Below are 18,856 nucleotides of genomic sequence, written 5' to 3'. Positions count from 1 at the left end.
GCACTTTTTTATGCAGCATCTTTTACTGTCCAAAATTACACATTTGAAAATTCAATGCTATTTGTGTCAGAAGATCTTTATCGTAAGTTGATATTCATCGTTGCTAGCGCGATTACTGATACTCAAGGCGTATCATACAATGATCTGATTGTGTGAAATGTGTTAAATGATTCTTCTGATTTTGAAATCCTGTGCATAAGGTAACGTTGCATCAAAATACCTGGCGAAAATGTGGGTTCAAAATGTGGAAATTTACTTCGGGCATGGCTGATTGATTGATGCCATCGAATTTGTAGTGATATTCTGATATTAGCACGACTGGAATACTTGTTTTATCTTCATTAATCATTAATTGAAGTCATTTGATAGACTGGATATACTAGAAGCACACCAAAAGTGATTGTCAGAACTGGTGGCTAGATTACATTTTTGTCCAGGTACAAATTAGATACTGTCTGAAAGGCTACATGATCCAATTTCATAAGATGGAATCCCTAGTTACGATATGTTAGCTGATTTGAGCCAAGTTACCATTCCACTAAGCCCGATTCCCTGAACCACTAGTTAATGCATTGTTTTTTCGTTATTTTCTAAAACTTTATTCAGGTTTTTGCCAATCCAGCTGATATTAATGTGCTACAGGGGTATGATAAAGATCCAAGAGTTGTTGGTAACTTATTTGATGGCGTTAATAGAACTCGAGATGATACACACATGTGGCTTGCTCCATATACCAAGGACAAAAACCACATCATAACCATTTATTTTGAAAAATGCAAGATTGCTTTTGTGCGAATATGGGTGAGTGCATAATTACAGTTTATCTAACCAGTGTTAGTATAAATAATCAAATCCACTCAGTGATAGTATTACGCAGGTCAATGTTTAATGCTCTTGTCTTTTAAAATGTTCATAACTTCCTTATTGTTTATTTAATTCTTTCTTTATTCAAACAAGAAGGTTTAGGGCTATTTTTGTATGTAATTTGTTTTCAGATAAGTCATCGTTTGCGCTACAAAAATCTATCTCGAAAACTTCCCTTGCTAAGAAAAAAATGGGCAGGATTTTTCTATTCAAGGTCACAAGTTGATTTATGTTTCCAATGCTTCAACCTACACTATTCTAAAAGATCCTGGAAAAAATATGTAGGTTGGAATGCTTATTTCAGATTCAGTACTTCAGCCTCGAAATGGGCTATTTTTGCACTGACAGAACCACATAACTGAGCAGATAATTGATTTATGAACTCCCGGTTTTTTTTCGCTATGCCTATGTCATCAGTCTGGTCGATCGATAAGCATTTATATGCTTAATACACTACGCTCAAAGTTATTTTTAGCACACTCAAACACAATTTCAGTAGCATGTAATTTCACTACTAATGGGCAAATTGAACGGATTAAGCAAAAATATATTTCGTAGTTGGTTTTTCTCTATGGTGCACAAAGTTGAAAGCTGTGGGTTTCAAATTTTTTGAGAAATTTACCAAAAAGTTTATTTGATCACGTTTTTTTATGCAGCATCTTTAACTGTCCAAAATTACACGTGTGAAAATTCAATGCTATTTGTGTCGGAAGAACTTTATATCGCCAAAATCCAATGCTTTGTTCAGTAGTTATGGGCTTTCAAAGACGAAACCCGTCAATCTTGGTTATATTAAATTTATGTTGACCTGTTTTTGACTTCCATCATGACATCATAACATTGAACGAGGTGGATCAGCTGGTGCACGTTACTTAAAAAACAAAATGGCGGCACAATTGACTAGGTTGATATCATCATTTTTTAGCGCGAATACTGATACTCGAGGCGTATGATATAATGATTTATTGTGTGCGATGTGTTCAATGATTCATCTAGTTTTTATATCCGTGCATAAGGTAACGTTGCATCAAGATATCTGACAAAAATGTGGTTTCGAAATGCAGAAATTTACTTCCGTGTTCGCCACACGGCTGATTTACTGATGATAGCATCGAATTTTTGAAGATGAGTCTGATATTTACACAACTGGAATAGTTGTTTCATCATCATTAATTGAAGTCATTTTATCGACCTTTGCATTAGCGATACGTTTTGTAGCCAGTTTATTTGTATTAGTTCGTTTACTGCGGCACAGCGAAGAGCGTTCGCGTTGAAAACAGTCATGTACAGTCGCATTGGCAATATCACCTTATACTCTCGTGTTCACTGCGTGTATGCATCAGTTAAAGATAACGCGTGCTACGGTGTATATCGCGAGTGAAGATGATGTAAGCTACTTATATCAGTACGGTGTATATCGCGAGTGAAGATGTAAGCTACCTAAAGCAATCCTATCACGAAATTATCAAAAACCATGTCAGTCGCTAAATTATGTTTCGTCAGTAACCTGCACTTGCCTCAAATTTGAAGAACTTGGGATCAGTTTCTGTCCTGATTGGTCCATATGATAATGAAAAACCTCCGATGAAACCCAGGCTCTCACCAAGTTTGTACCCTATCTTAATGGGTCACTCATAGTTTTAGTTGTGTTGCGTCATTCAAGGGATGTATTAAAATTATGAACATTTGTTCAGACTAAAGGCCCATACCAATTTTTTCGAAGATTTAAAAGTCATTTATCATTAAAAGTTCACACTGACCAAAATTAAGTGCTTTTTTAGAATAATTTTTTCTTTAATTTTCAATGAAATGAATTTTTGCATACCGATAGCCTATGTGACAGATTTTTTACTTCACATCAGTTAAGCGAGCCACTGGACCATTGGTCCTTTTTTCTACATTAAGATGGAGTATCTTGAAGAAATGAAAGAGTTGAAATCTTATTTTGTATAAAATCCCGCTATATTAGTAATTTTGGTGATTACGATTCGAGAGAAAGGTCACCGAGAGCAGGCCTACACACGGTAGCGCCTGAACTGTCTGGAAACTACTATACTGAGGCACATGCGGCGCAACAAACATCCAGACCTGCCAACTGTTACGATTTTCCCGTAATCGTTACGGATTGACAGTACAAATTACAGTGATACGAGTGGGTCTTCAAACATACGATTTTAGTCTATTTAGTCAATACAGTTTACAGAAAACTCTAGCGTTGTAACGATTCTTTGAAAATATGTCACGAAAGAAGTTTAAACATGTTGATTCTATTATCAGAAACTAAAAAAAGGAGTCCTTTAGTTCCGCTAGTTGATATACCCGCCAAGCATCCAATCAATGGCACTGTGTTTACACATACCACTGGCATACGCCTGTCTTCCTGCAAGCACTCAATACAGTACATTTATCAGCTGGCTGTCACCAGGGCAACCTACTTCTATTGATATATTATATATACTCTCTCGCATGCTTTTTATAGATACAGCACATTCTGCTATTGAATCATTTTTAGCATTGGTTGACGTCTATGACCTCATGCCAATGCTAGTAAAATGCAGGGATGTGATTTTTCCGGCTTAAACCGGATTTCCGGGCTTTGGGACCAAAATATTGACGCCCTTGGATTTGTACAGATCCGTTGAGAGAAGTGGGGGGGTGAGGTACTCTGCTGACTGACGATTGGTACCGGTGAGCCATAAAAGCGTTCAAGACCGGACAATCAGAAGTCTTTCTTGCGCTGGATGGTTGCGCTGCTGTCAGAATTGGACGACGATCGACGACCCTCGAGCTATTAATAGACAGTGTTCGCTCGCGTAATGCTGAAAAGCGGCTTTTATGGCCCGTCACGTTGCGCCACCTACTGTATTTTGATATGCTAATGAGCAGGTGATGACGTCACTGTAACGTTTTCGAGCGTCCGCGCAGCGGATTTTTCAGGATTACGCGAGCGTATGCCGAGTAAACTATCGCTCATAAATGAAAACAAAAACAACTTTAGTGAAAATTGTTGTTTATTTCTGAATGCGAATTCCTCACTGAACAAATTGATGCGTAATAAAGGTAGATACCGATTATTAACGACATACGGACCAAAACGTCGCACGGAGAGTAGGTGTGACAGACAGTAGTTGCCTATTTCCTGGTTAGAATTAGGAACATCGTTTTTATCCGAAATGCTCTAAAATCGCTCTCAGGGCAATGAATATTCAAAATTTTTCTGGGGGAGGGCGCCCAGGCCCCCGCCCGCGGCTTCGCGCCTACGGCGCTCGCTTCATTGCAGCTTCGCTGCATTAAGAGGTGAGTTCCGGATTTTTGATAAAATGATATCAAATCCCTGAAAATGGATCGAAATTAGTAGTACGAAAATATAGCACTGACGCTTCTCATTTTCATAGTAACTTCAAATTGTCACTCCGTTTACGTAATACATTAGAAACAGCTGAAAATTACTTTAAGAAATGTTTCAATTATTCACCACAACCTAGCGTCGCCAGATTTCTGATTTAATGGACCAAAAAGTTATTCGATCGCATTTTTTTCGTTCATTATCTGGTAGATGAGAGCGGGTTAAACAGTCGCGTAGCGATATGTCCGCATTGACACTGGCAGTAAAGAATGGGGAACAGCCTCTTCTGAATAGAAAAACATAAAATTATGTACCTCCGGTTTATAAATATCACAGTGTTTGGATATCACTGTTATTCCAACTATCAGTATCCATGGGATTATTTGGGATTAATTCTCAGCGTCAGAATACGTATTTCTAGAGCAGTGGAACGGCAGCCTACTCGTGACTGAAACCCGTATGTGATCGTGCGGGAACGCCTTTACTAAAGTTAAAACCATTTCATGATGACACGAAACATCAAACGGTAAACGGTAGGCTACTACCATGATACGATATCACCAATAAAGATAGATCATTTTATTCAATTTTACCAGAGTTGTTTATTGGAGGAAAATATCATTGTTAAGAACGCCGAGAACAACCATGTTGTATCAGTTGACTGACATTGTAAAATTTGATTCGGCTATATTCTAATATAAGTTTTCACTTAAGGACGCCCTACCCGCCTGCTGCGCACTCATAAGGCGGTAGCCCCCTCTTACACACTCGGCAGAGATTCGCTTTGTAATGCGCGCCGGGAAAAGAATACCTTTTATTATCTTTTCCATGCGTTTAACAACAGTGATTGAATTTACGCGTTGTTTGTCATAAATTGCAATATTGCGATGGTTATTTGCCGCCGCTGTAGTTTTTTGGAATTGAATCGAGCGGCCTCAGTAGCTCAGTGAGATAAGGCGTGATGCTGTTGAATCCACTATCCACTATCACTAGCTGAGTGACAAGTGGGTTCGAGTCCTGCTGGCTGCGAGCAGTGTGTGGGCAACACTTCAAAGGCCGTACCGTCGTGAGGTTAAATGAACAATCCAATAGGAATAGTCTTGGGAAACCAAGATCCAAACGACGTACGTAAAGCCAAACAGACAATTATCAGCCGGCCTCAGTGACACCAACACCGGCATCGCTCTCTGCGACGTTTTGCATGCGTACGTGCATCAGAGCTTGGAGCTCTAAGATCAGAGGGTCTTGCAATTCCATTCAGAAAAATCGTTCTGTTTTTGTTTTCATTATTCAGTGGGGCCTAACAGTTCATGCGTAAGAATGGGTTTTTGTATCCAAATCTTAATTCATATAAATATCTTGGCTGGGACATGATGGAAAACATCAGAATAAACTAGTTTCGTCTTTTTAACAGAATCACATTAATGAGGTTTAACAGTACAATTAGCCTAGGCTAAATAGCTAGACAGAAAATAAATTCATTTTCAGGAATAAAATCGTACTAGACAAATAGACCTTTAAGTCTGTGGTCCTCCCAATCAACATCGTCATAGAAGATTTGCCGGCAGATGTAAAACATTATAACCACTTAATACCACAGTATAATCTACCAATGCTTCAAGGCCCATGGGCCTCTTGTTTGGAAGTTATCCGACTTAAGTTACGTTATTTGTATCATCCATGATTCTGTGTTATCTATTTGTTCAAAATGAAAAATTTATTAGAAAAAAAACATTGCTTAACAACGACCTCCCACTGCCAACCAGTTGCATGGGTTCTCTGCTGTAATCAGTGCATCTGTTATAGATAATGGCGGCTACCGCGACCAGGATCGTGATGATTTAGGTCGAGGATATTTCAGATCTCTCAGCTTCACCGTTTCAGGTGATTTCTCGGCCAGGTCTAGATCTAGCCCTTTCTTGGCTTATCTAATACCATGCATGCGCAATGAGGAGTATTACTTAGAAAATTTGAAAATTTAGTTGAGCGAATAGACCGGGATTCGAACCCGGGTTAGCAGATTGCTAGCGCAGCGTCTATACCACTAGACCACCACGGACCGATAAATACGGTGGTAAATTTAAATTGATAATACAGCACTAACCCTAACCTTATATATAATCCTAATCCTAACCCTCTGGACCCTTTTCTCACCCTCTTGAGGCGTTTTCTCGCTTTTATACAGAACCCTAACCCTTGATTAGTACAGCATATCAAATGAAGAGGACAGCACAACCAATCGACGCTTGGATATTGGAAAAAGACCTAGCTCTGTAAAGGTGAAACAGAGATCTGAAATATCCTCAACCGATGATTTAATGTATTATCTGTAGTTAGCATTTTTGGTTAACCTTTGTTAGCAGTATGAGGTGGGCATTGAGCAAATTCATGTACATTTATGTGGTACGTTTTTTTATGTGATCATTTTTTTCATTGGTTCTCGGTGTATAATCGATGCGATTGAAGACATGATGAAACTTCGTCGATGACATGGTTAACTTTGTTCAAATTCGACTAAAAACTGTTTTTGGCAGGAAAATACTTAGCTCTTGCATATAAAATTGCAATGACCTCGATTGGTGGGCGTCGTCTCTACGAGCAAATGTGATTGGCTGTTTTTGGGATATAAGGGGAATTCTGGCGCTACTAAAATAAATATGGGAAAGCCATTAATGGCGAACGTTTCATTGGACTAGGTGCCGTATATGCAGGTATTTGTACGAATTTTAAAAGCTCATTGCTGGTGAGAATATAATATATTCACATATCGCCATAGGCATTGTTTCATTTTAATACCCGGTGATTGTGTTGATTGAGATTGTAGTGAAGTGAACGTTCACTACACAAGGCCTCCACGTGCGCGGGAGTGCTAAATATTATACTGTTGCACACACAAAACACGCTCATACAGACTACTATATGGTGATGCTGTAACGCTGCTTGGCGCGTGCACGTTTGGTATGATAACAGGCTGAATAATCGTCGTAGCAGAAGATGAGCGCTGTGATCGGCTGTTTTTGGGATATACGGGGAATTCCTGCGCTAATAAAATAATTATGGGAAAGCCATTAATGGCGAATGTTTCATTGGACTAGGTGCCGTATATGCAGGTATATGTGCGAATTTGAAAAGCTCATTGCTGGTGAGAATATAATATATTCACATATCGCCATAGGCATTGTTTCATTTTAATACCCTGTGATTGTGTTGATTGAGATTGAAGTGAAGTGAACGTTCACTACACAAGGCCTCCCCGTGCGCGGGAGTGCTAAATATTATACTGTTGCACACACAAAACACGCTCATACAAACTACTATATGGTGATGCTGTAACGCTGCTTGGCGCGTGCATGTTTGGTATGATAACAGGCTGAATAATCGTCGTAGCAGAAGATAAGCGCTGTGTTTTCTGTTTGATAGAATTTGTAATAAATTGTAATTTCTTGTGACCTGAAAATACTAAGCAGCAAACTATAGATATAGGTCGAGGTCTGAATATTGTAATGGTAAATTCCAGGATTTAAAACGATCTAATACTACGCCCCTGTGTTTTAGCTTCCACGGCCATAAATTGGAAGAGGTTTATCGTTTCCAAGACTCAATATTCAGCCACTCTCTGATATGTGACATCATATGAATTTCATTTGAATATTTTTTCATATTGTGAAAAATATTTTTTTGAAAATATAAAATAGTTTCCCTGCGAATGTGATTGGCTGTTTTTGGGATGTACAGGGAATTCCAGCGCTACTAAAATAATTATGGGAAAGCCATAGAATGGCGAACGTTTCATTGGACTAGGTGCCGTAAAAGTGCGAATTTCAAATGCTCATTGCTGGTGAGAATGTAATTATTATCCGCCATAGGTATTGTTTCATTTTAATACCCGGTGATTGATTTGATTGACATTGAAGTGTAAGCGAACATTCACTTACACAAGGCCTCCACAAACACAAACACACGCGCGTACAGTATACACTACTATAGTGATACTGTAACGCTGCTTGCTAGCGCGTTTGACATTTCATCAGTAGAAGATGAGCGCTGTGTTTTCTGTTTGATAGAATTTGTAATAAATTGTAATTTCTTGTGACCTGAAAATACTAAGCAGCAAACTTTAGGTATAGGTCGAGGTCTGAATATTGTAGTGGTAAATTCCAGGATTTAAAACGATCTAATATGCCAATTTCTTACTGCACCGGTATTTTAGCTTCCGCGGCCATACATTCGGCCACCCTCTGATATGTGACATCATATGAATTTTATTTGAATATTTTTTCATATGATGAAAATATAAAATAGTTTCCATGTCGCGCCTACCTGTACCCTACGAAATTTTGGATGTACGATAAACAAATGTTTATCTTTGGTCTTATATGACTACAAAATAATTCTTTAGGAAAGATTAAATACAATATAAACTTCTAGAACTTTGAAGTCACGAATTAAAAAGATTTTTCAAACAATGCCCTACTCCAAACAACCTCTAGCTTTCAAGGTAAACCACACTTTGCCCATGGGCAATTTATGATTCATTAAACTTAAAACTGTTTCACCAAAATTGTTTAAGTTGTACCTCGCTGTGATTGATATTGGTTCTAATTATATAGAATTGTATATATAATTTCAATGATAAATGAATCATTAGATAAATTATGAAATAAAATCAAAACTTTGTTTTTCAATTTAGTAGCGTGAATTTAGTTAATTTTTCATATTTATTACATTGTTAGGCCATCCCAAATAATGGTCTGTTTGCCGTAACCCGACCGACCTGACTTCAACGGTACTGAGTGAAAACCTTTTTTGGGAGTCATTGAAATAAAGTCTTTTTTGATAAAAACGGCTGACCGACCGACTGACTAAAGCTGGTAATCTTACAGCGTGCTTATTAGGGTTTTCTGTTTCTTCACAGAAAACCCTATTGAAATTCGCGTGATTATTATTACGAGAGTTTACGAGTCCGGTGTTCGCGTGTCTGACAGGTTTACGGGCATTTGTTTGTTACCTCTTTAATATTTTTGATTTCTTGTTATTCCGGTTATTTTATTTAAGTATATTGCTGATCAGTTCATGTAACCAAAAGCGTCAATAAACAGATTTTGAATTGATCAAGTTTAAATCATGGTCGTTGAGGCGCGGAAGGCTACTAGAATTACGTTCGTCTCAGAGAGAAAACAAACGACAGAAAAGTATCAGGTGATTATCCATAGCCGACTACGGTACACACAGTTGACAAACAGTGTTAGGCCTGTGCCGGTTGGTGCGTACTGGGACTAAATATACTGGTTGGTCAGTTGGTTCGGTTGTGAAGTGTGGAAGCTAAGAAAGCCTACCGCAGTACTGGTATTTATATGTCTGGTAGGCCTATTATATAGTAGCCAATACCATTTTTAGTACGTAGTTGTTACTCGTACGTGACTGTATGGTGATCTCCACAGGTTAACTGTACGTGAGTTCCCTACTAACGCCGTACGTGAGTTCTTAGTAGCCAATACCATTTTTTAAGTACGAAGTTGTTACCCGTACGTGACTGTACAGTGATATACACAGGTTAACCGTATGTGAGTTCCCTAAAAACGCCGTACGTGAGTTCCTATAATCTGCAAACGCGCATGCGTGAAAGAATAGAGTTTGGGTTAGGTGAGGCTAGGCTATTTGTAAATCAAATTTCATCCACCCTGCAGTTACGTTCTGTGGCACAGTGGGTAAATCACTGGACTACAACTGGATTTTTTTTTCGTTTGGTTTCGAATCCCAATATTGCAAGTCTGAGCGTCAACATACTCACATACGGCTACCCTGTAGAAATTACCATACAGTCACGTACAGGTTACAACAGCGTTTTAAGTATTAAGTGAGTACGACAAGCCTATCATGCTATGTACTACAAACACAACTTTTTCCCTCTCGTCGGCCCTACAGTGATGTTACTATAACTGGTGCAATTATAACATGGATAGGATTTGGTCAGGACTAGCCGAAATTCTAATTCAGTCTATGTACTAATACACTCGATAGGCCTATTTTTAAAACAATACAGTGAAGTATTCACACGCAGAAAGGCTAATTGATTTGAGCCATGTGATTAAATTGGGCCAGGCCTTCTCTGACCTGCTGACATTAATAGTCAAACCAAAACGTTCATGTGGTCACGGCTTGTATTCCAGAAATCATTGTAGGCCTGTACATTTTGCTGTTCGTAGGTTTGGTATACCGATTTCTCCATTCTTGACTGATAAGTGTACAGTATAGCGTACGCATTATACAATTGTGGGAATAGGGGGTATTGATTGGGCTTATTATTTCCTGCTTTAGAATACTGAATAAGCCCAACGTTCATTCAAATATCCAACATCGGTGAAAGTTTGATTACTGTATACATGTACTGTAGGTTTTCATGTTGTATGAATATTTTGCAGTTCAAATCGGTATGATGCTGATTCCAATGTCAAACGCATGCAGTTAGATGGTCAAGGACAGTCAACACCGAGATATCTCTCTTCTACCGATGTTGCACCATAGAAGATCTGATTCTTTCAACTCAAGGAAAGGGATTCAACACGATCGATATAACACTGGAATAGGTTTGCAGTAACTAACGGTTCATTTCATTTAGTCCTATGTACTTTTTTAGCCAATTTGGATTTGATCGTAATTGAAACTCAGGAACTGTTAACAAAAGACAAGTTGAAAAAACACAAGTTATGCTTGATCCTCATGTTCAAATTTAATTCAAATTCAAATTTATTTTATTGCATCATATTTACAAAGCATATCATTGGTTCATACAGTAATAAAAATTAGGACAGAACAAATGTTATTACAGAATTTCCAAAAAGGCAATGAATTTCTATAACTAAATGAACATTATTTTTCTAATAACTCAGATCAAGAGTGACTCTCCCATTTATTAGGAAACACACGTAACTAGTGGAATAGATTTGATTTACACACATGTTGCAGGTATCAATTCAGTTTATCACTATAGAATTTGTAATCCATAAAGCCAAAATCAACATCAGCCGGAAACCCAGACCAGATCAATTCATGATTTATTGATTGAATCTACACTACAATATATGTACTTATTCAAATATTTCAATAAAAACATTAACTTCTTAAATCTATTCTAAATCATAATACGTTCTTATCTGTAAATTCACTCAATCTATCGACTCAGCAGGTGCTTCAAATGAGTTCTTGATAGGACAGATCCATTTTTAAGCATGGTGATAATACAGTATCATGATGTTTGAATGCCAAAATCAATGCCTGGTCAAATGAATTAATATTTGTTGATTGTACGTCCGCGTATGTTCGGTTTCAAAGCTGAATCATATTTGACGTTTACACAGTGGTAGCATATTAGGTTCGAATCTGTCAATGCATTTTATTCTATGTATCGATATTTCAATTTACTACAATTCCCATCTTTCTGAATGGCTTTGCAGAAAACCAGTCATCGCTGCTTGGCAGCTATATTTCAATGTACTTTTTCATTTTGAACTAAGAGATGACGCTCCAGGCGAAGTTAGAATTTTGAAATTATTCTTGAAATCTAGGCTATAGACAAATTTCCTGTGCACAGCGCAGATTTTTCATATTGTTTCCATATAAAAATGGTATTTTTTGCCCTTAAATTTAGCAAAAAAATATTTCTACCTACCTACCAACTCATCCTGAAAACTTGAGTCGGTGTTACAGCAAACAGACAATTATTTAGGGATGGCCTTATCATCAATTATTTTGTGCGATTTCTAGATTCAGCTGCTGAATTAGTTTACTAAATGGTGCCGATTGATTAGTGTTGCACATCTTCCCCGCTGAATCTGTAGCATCTAACGCTATGAGTGTTGTGTCAAAAGCACTGTTACAGTTGTAGAGTCATAGTTTCTGGTGGTATAGATATCTGGTGTACCGTAAAAACCGGCGTATAAGTCTACGCGGCGTATAAGTCGAGGTCGATTTTTAGACCTACATTTCATGATTTTAACATATATCTGGCTTATAAGTCGAGTCCCTTCTCTTGGAAGAATAATTACTAGTATCATTGTATTGAATAGTTTGTTTTGATAACGATGTGTGCCTTCACGCACGCCACCGCGCGTCAGCCTGATTGCTGCCGTGTGTTAATCAATAGACTGTTACACACACACTCGGGTATAATACACTACCATACAGTGAGACAGTAGTGTGAGTCACACGCTATATATAGCCTAATGTATTAAGCGCTGCTATGAGCGCGCATATATGAATACATCGTTTTAAATGAAGCTGTGTCAAAATGAAAGGAGTTTTTTTCATTAAATAACTTTATTTATCATGAATAATTATTCAAACTGTTATAGCAGTAAGAAGATGAACACTGTCTTTTTTGTCTGGTAGAATCAATATTTCTCGCGACCTGAAAATACTTCGTAGAAAACTGTACTCGGCGTATAAGTCGAGGTCAATAATTTAGTGGTAAAATCAAGGGTTAAAAACTCGACTTATACGCCGGTTTTTACGGTATCTAATTTGGGCACTGGGGGCTAATTTCCATACGATTTTTGGCATTTCTAGAGTGACATGTGACGTCATTTTCATGTGGAGACGGACCGCAGCATCTGAGTGACATTTATACATGTACATATACGCGCTGTAAAAAGATCCTTGTACCAGTAGGCCTACATCATATTGCATGAGTCTGAAACTGCAAGCATTTTCTATGTAGATGCACTCGAATATCGTCCCTTAAGACTGTAATCATACTTTACGGAAAAATATAGTTTCCATGCGCTAGTAGATAAATACTGAATATTGCGGATGACGTGACAACCCCGCGCCGCCATTGATTTACTGTGACGCGAGTCAAGAGGTAGGTACCAGCATTTTACATACTTTTTGTGAAAATAACAGGATTTATGTGTGTAAGTTATGTTCAGACTAGATGTCAATAAAGCGTTGAATTGTTTTTTGTTGAGAATAAGAGTTGTCAATGCGTATTTAACTGGCAATTACACTGATGATGTGTCGGTCGGTTCCCGCCGTTCGCGGCGGCACAAGGTCTAACGTACGTTATTTTTTATTTTTTCCTAGCTCGGCCGGCACTTGTAGGTGATTTGTAGGTGTATTTCCACATAGACAGTGGTGTTGAATCCACGATGATGTATTTTTTTGTATTATTCGGTCTATGAATTAAGCAAGTGCTTAAGTTCAGTGATGCTTCACCTTTCTTTGAATGCATTAGGTCGTTGCCAAGTGACCACATGTACGCACTGTGCTGAGTCCAGTAGCACTACAGTCATCAATGTCATACAGGCATTGCTACATACGTAGTTGTACAACCATAGACGCAATTCAGTTCATTTATAAAAACATTACTGCTGAAGTTTCCGTTTTTGGCGCTTGGGCTTGATAAATATTCCAATAAAATATAAGGCTACTTTATTTTCATCCTTGAGTTCATTTATTTTTCAACGAGAAATACATACCAGTATAGGCTTAGGCTTTATATATAGTTTTTTGAAAGGGTTTATAAAAGGCCTATTTAAACCCCATTATGATGCCTGCTTAAAATGCCACATCCCTGCAGTATTAATAATAACCCTGTGTATGCATCGCTAATAATTTGCATTCCATTGTGACCACATGTGCGCTTCACTACTCACCATGCACTGGTTACCATGCCCTTCACCACTAACCATACACTGATATTAACCTTTCACTACTCACCATACACTGATATTAACCCTTCACTACTTATCATACACTGATATTAACCCTTCACTACTTACCATACACTGATATTAACCCTTCACCACTTACCATACACTGATATTAACTTTTCTCCACTTACCATACACTGATATTAACCCTTCACCACTTACCATACACTGATATAAACCCTTCACCACTTACCATACACTGATATAAACCCTTCACTACTTACCATACACCGATATTAACCCTTCACTACTCACCATACACTGATATTAACCCTTCACCACTTACCATACACTGATATTAACCCTTCACTACTTACCATACACCGATATTATCCCTTCACTACTAACCATACACCGATATTAACCCTTCACTACTCACCATACACTGATATTAACCCTTCACCTCTTACCGCACATCGATATTAACCCCTCACCACTTATCATACTCCGATATTAACCCTTCACCACATATCATATATCCACTGATATTAAACCTTCACCTCTTACATTTTGGTCCTACCTTAATGCAGTTGCTTGCATACTATAAACCCAATAGAGAATATGCTACTTATTGAAATTAACGGCTCCATTCAAGTTCTACATGACTTAGTATATTTATTTTAAATATTTAAAGCAATAGGAAGTTATACCACTAGTAATAACCAGAACAAGTGTTACTATTCTCATTAGTTAATTTCTTGCCTTTATTCTTTTCAGATGATGAATATACAGAAACTACAGACGAAAAAGAATCCCACGACAGTAGCACATTTACCTTTGAGGGTGGCAATAAAGAAAGAATTAATGATTAGAAAAATATACTACTCCCGTTGCTGCTGCTTGGTCTCCAGTTTCATGCGTTGTAACTGGACAGCTTGGCAAAGGCCAAATTGATAGGTTGTAACCAAAATCATAATTCATGCAAACACTAGAACTTGAGTGTTTATTCATACATTACAGCAGGCATTGGTCCAAATAAGTTCCCTCGATCAATTTTTGGGTTTCTTGGTCAGTGTTGGGTCAATCACTCTTCTTTTTATGAGAGGCATGTCATCATCCCATGACAATTTGTCAAGCACATGACTATTTACTTTTAAAGCTGAATCTCACTGTGCCCACGGGCACCTTGTTAATGTCCATGATACTATATTGATGTCTATGATATCATTCATTGGGATGATGAAAATGAAAGGTATCTTGTTTTAGTCGCTAGGATTGTGTTGATATCTGTCAATGGTCTTAGCTTCTCTTGATTCTACTCAGTCAAACAGCAGTAAAATATTTTTGTGTATTAGCACTTACTCCCCGGTGCAATTATAACATGGATAGGATTTGGTCAGGAGAATTCCCCGCGGATTTTGGTATTGAAACAAATCATTTTTCCAAATAGTCCAAAAATGATGTAAAAGTAGAGGGGGGGGGGGGGTTATGATGGTCTCAGTCACTCAGCTGGTCTGGCGCGATTGGTAATCAGGTGAACCGTAAAAGCGTTCAGCGCCTGTTTTACTTAATATGTTGCGTATTGCATTGCAACACTGATTTTGTATCTACTATGATGTGTATGTGTTTTATCGATCGGTTGCAGACACGCGCGCACAGCCGAAACGTTGCTCAAAATATAATCATTTTAATAAAGAACTTTTCATTATTGGCTGAATTTATTGTGAGATTTCCCTTGCTATTCATCATACACGGATATTGTGTATTTTCTAGTCTCATCGATCATCTCGTCGGAGCTGTCTGGGATTTTTTATTTTCGGCAAAAATTGTGACCCATTAAGTCGGTTTTCGGTACATAGATGTTGGTCTGGAATGATGGACTATTGCACGTTAAAGCCTTTTCCAAGTATAGGGCATTTTTTCTGATGAAATTGCATGGCTAGTCATCATTCTCGATACCGTTTGCCTTCTACAGGAAGGATGTCGGGGTCACCAGGGTCTGTCGGGAAAGACATTCTTATTGGCTCCATTAATGATAGGTATTACGATAAGATGAAATGGAGTTAGCCTAGCCTAATGACCCAACAACAAAACAGGATTACACAAAATGTAAATTTTCGTTCACAAGATGGCAATATAATGCTGGTCACAACATGTATCACACAAAATACTACTGCTGGATTCCTTTAGTACATCAAATAAATCAAATTATAGGCCCATTTCTGTTTATTTAAGGGCCGGCCGGGGCACTAGCATAAACAATTAAGTGACGCTTCACAAAAATGGCTTCAAAACCACAAATGGGTTAGCAGGTAGAGAGGGACCACCAGGGTTGTCAAGAATAAGAACGATTTCTGATGAGAATGATATGTTTCTGATGCTGAACTAAACAAGGCCCATGAGCCGCTAGGTTGTTTTCTCCTGTTCCTAGTCCAAAGATTTTCTTCTTCATTTCAGAATTATAACAAATCACGTATTCACTCATATCGTGGAGCTAAAGACATAGAAATAGCTTTGGATAACAAACTGATTTTCAAAGGTGAAATTACGAAGGCATGTGGTGGCATTTCAGGAACACCTAAATCATTTGGAGATGTAAGTTTTTATTGATAAAGAATGTTTCATCCATTTCCAGAGACATGTGTGCACAAATACCAAGTCTATATAAACATGCCCTGAAATGGATGATGTACTTTTATTTCTGTTTGAAAACATATTTGAGTATACTCAGCGGAACAAAACCTGCCTCACCACAACTGGATTTGTTGACATCCAATCACGCATCAAATATCATAAACCTTATTTTCCTGCCAATAAGTGTAGGGCAACTTTTCGCCCAAAATACATGGATTTCATCCAGATTCACCTAATAAGCCAGTTTGATTAACAGATTTAACAATCAGTTAAGTTTTAATTCACAATGTAAAAGCAGAAACTGAAAAATACCTTCATTCTTCTTGTTGATCTGCTGTGCGCACGTGGGCTCACTTCAACAGTCCTGGCCTTGGACTTCATAATCGGGTAGGTGCATTTAGTTTTCTGTGCCGAATATAATGGAATTCCCTAATTTAGCATGCAAACTTCATGAGTGTAGCAATGTACGGTCCAAGCTTGATAGAATTCTGACTTTATTGTGTGGATGTGAAAGGTGACAGGTGCCAAACTGGTCATTGTTTGATACATTAGTCTGTCTGAGCATGGATTAATGAATTACTAAACAAACAAATGAGCAGATAGTTATAGTTAAGATAAAATAATAAGACCCCTGTGAAGCTGGCTCCCGGTTCCCGGTTCCTTATTCGGCTCCCGATTCAAAATGCTTTTGAACCGGGAGCCGAACCGGGAACCGGGAGCCGGCTACCGGTTCAGCTCCCGATTCAAAAACATTTTGAATCGGGAGCCGAATAAGGAACCGGAAGCCGGCTACTGGTTCAGCTCCCGATTCAAAAACATTTTGAATCGGGAGCCGAATCGGGAACCGGGAACCGGGAGCCGGCTACTGGTTCAGCTCCCGATTCAAAAACATTTTGAATCGGGAGCCGAATCGGGAACCGGGAGCCAGCTACTGGTTCAGCTCCCGATTCAAAATGTGAAGCTGGCTACTTATTCGCCAGGTGGCGCTGGTATACACTATGCCGTAGTCCAGACATTTTACGTAACTATGTCTACTCTGCTGATAAACAAACTCGACCTCGACCTTGACAACAAATCGCCAGGTGATGGCGCGAGCCAATCCAGACGTCTAAACACGATTGCGTATGCGACCACGAGAGCGGTCAGCTGTAGCTTTACGTCAGGAGTTTATTAAGTTGCGTCTATTAATATCTTGGTTTAAGAACGTGCGTATTGCTCGGTCGTTTTTCTCGTCACCGAATCGACCTTTATATGTTATTCGCCTCTTTAACCATTTAATCAATTAACCATCAATTGTTCCCGAGCCCTAAACAACAGAGAAAGTTTCTAATGAAAGTTATCGAATCCCCTCATCAAGAAGTAAATATCTGCAAGCCCATGAAATTGAAAGATATAAAATAAACAGATGCTTTCTGCCCGCCTATCTATCAAATTCCATAGAAAAGAACATTTTTTCATCCCTAAACCGAAAATGGCTGGAAATGAGAGCGCACATAAATACGTATATATATATAAAAGCTCCAGTTACACACACATGTTTTAATACTAATCGATCAGATTGCTCTCAATACTTTTAATACGAATACGAATATTCATTACACTCCAATCACTTCTATGGTATATGGAGGAGGAAGAACAGCATTTATTTAGGAGGTAAATGAAAACGTATCTTAAAACATAACAAACATTTTTTACGGAACATACTATTTACATATTACCCGATGGATTCATATACATCTAAAGGTGTCCCCCCTTTCGAGTTTAGAACATTTATACTCCGTGGTATTATACCGGTACCTTCTGTAACATGGCCATGGCCGCGACTGCACATCAATACCCGGCACTGCGATTTTCCGTGTTACACTTATATATAAAACATGTACAACGTAAGGTAAACGGAGATCGGGAAAACACAAACAATGAACGCTTTTACGGTTCGCAGCGCTTTTACGGCCGCAAAATGTGATCTACCGATCTCAGAAAAATTATGTGACCCAAGCCTTAATAACCCTCATCCCCTAAATCTCTACATATTTCCACTGCTCTCTGGAATGATGAGATAAAAGAATAGAAATCGACATCAGTAGCATACGGAAGCCCCTAGGTGACATACGAGAAAATTTTTTCACAATTTCGACTTATTAAGTCGAATTTCGACATAATAAGTCGAATTTCGTGTTAATTAAATCGAAATTCGACATAATTATGTCGAAATTCGACTTATTAAGTCGAATTTCGACAATGCGTATTGAAACATACATACGCTTTAAGCGGCGTGATCAGTACTCACAATAGGAGCATTTATTGATTGCTAGAAAAGCGATAAAGCGACTCAACTTGTCGTGTTGTATTGCTATAATAC

The 18,856-nt window shown here is 38.2% G+C and overlaps 1 protein-coding gene across 5 annotated transcripts in view; it reads left to right on the top strand.

Annotated features, from left to right (window-relative positions):
* Positions 1 to 18,856, top strand: part of LOC141903821 (katanin-interacting protein-like) — a 382,582-nt gene that overhangs the window by 237,126 nt on the left and 126,600 nt on the right. For all 5 annotated transcript variants that reach the window (XM_074792155.1, XM_074792154.1, XM_074792152.1 and 2 more), the window contains 2 exons: positions 607 to 801; positions 16,318 to 16,455. In XM_074792155.1, coding sequence (XP_074648256.1) covers positions 607 to 801; positions 16,318 to 16,455 — 333 coding nt within the window. The remainder of the gene's footprint in view (positions 1 to 606; positions 802 to 16,317; positions 16,456 to 18,856) is intronic.

The sequence above is a fragment of the Tubulanus polymorphus genome, chromosome 4 (genome assembly GCF_964204645.1).
Source record: "Tubulanus polymorphus chromosome 4, tnTubPoly1.2, whole genome shotgun sequence".
Taxonomy (NCBI): Eukaryota; Metazoa; Nemertea; class Palaeonemertea; order Tubulaniformes; family Tubulanidae; genus Tubulanus; species Tubulanus polymorphus.
Note: the sequence above shows the minus strand (reverse complement) of the source record. Positions and strands in the feature narration are given on the sequence as shown.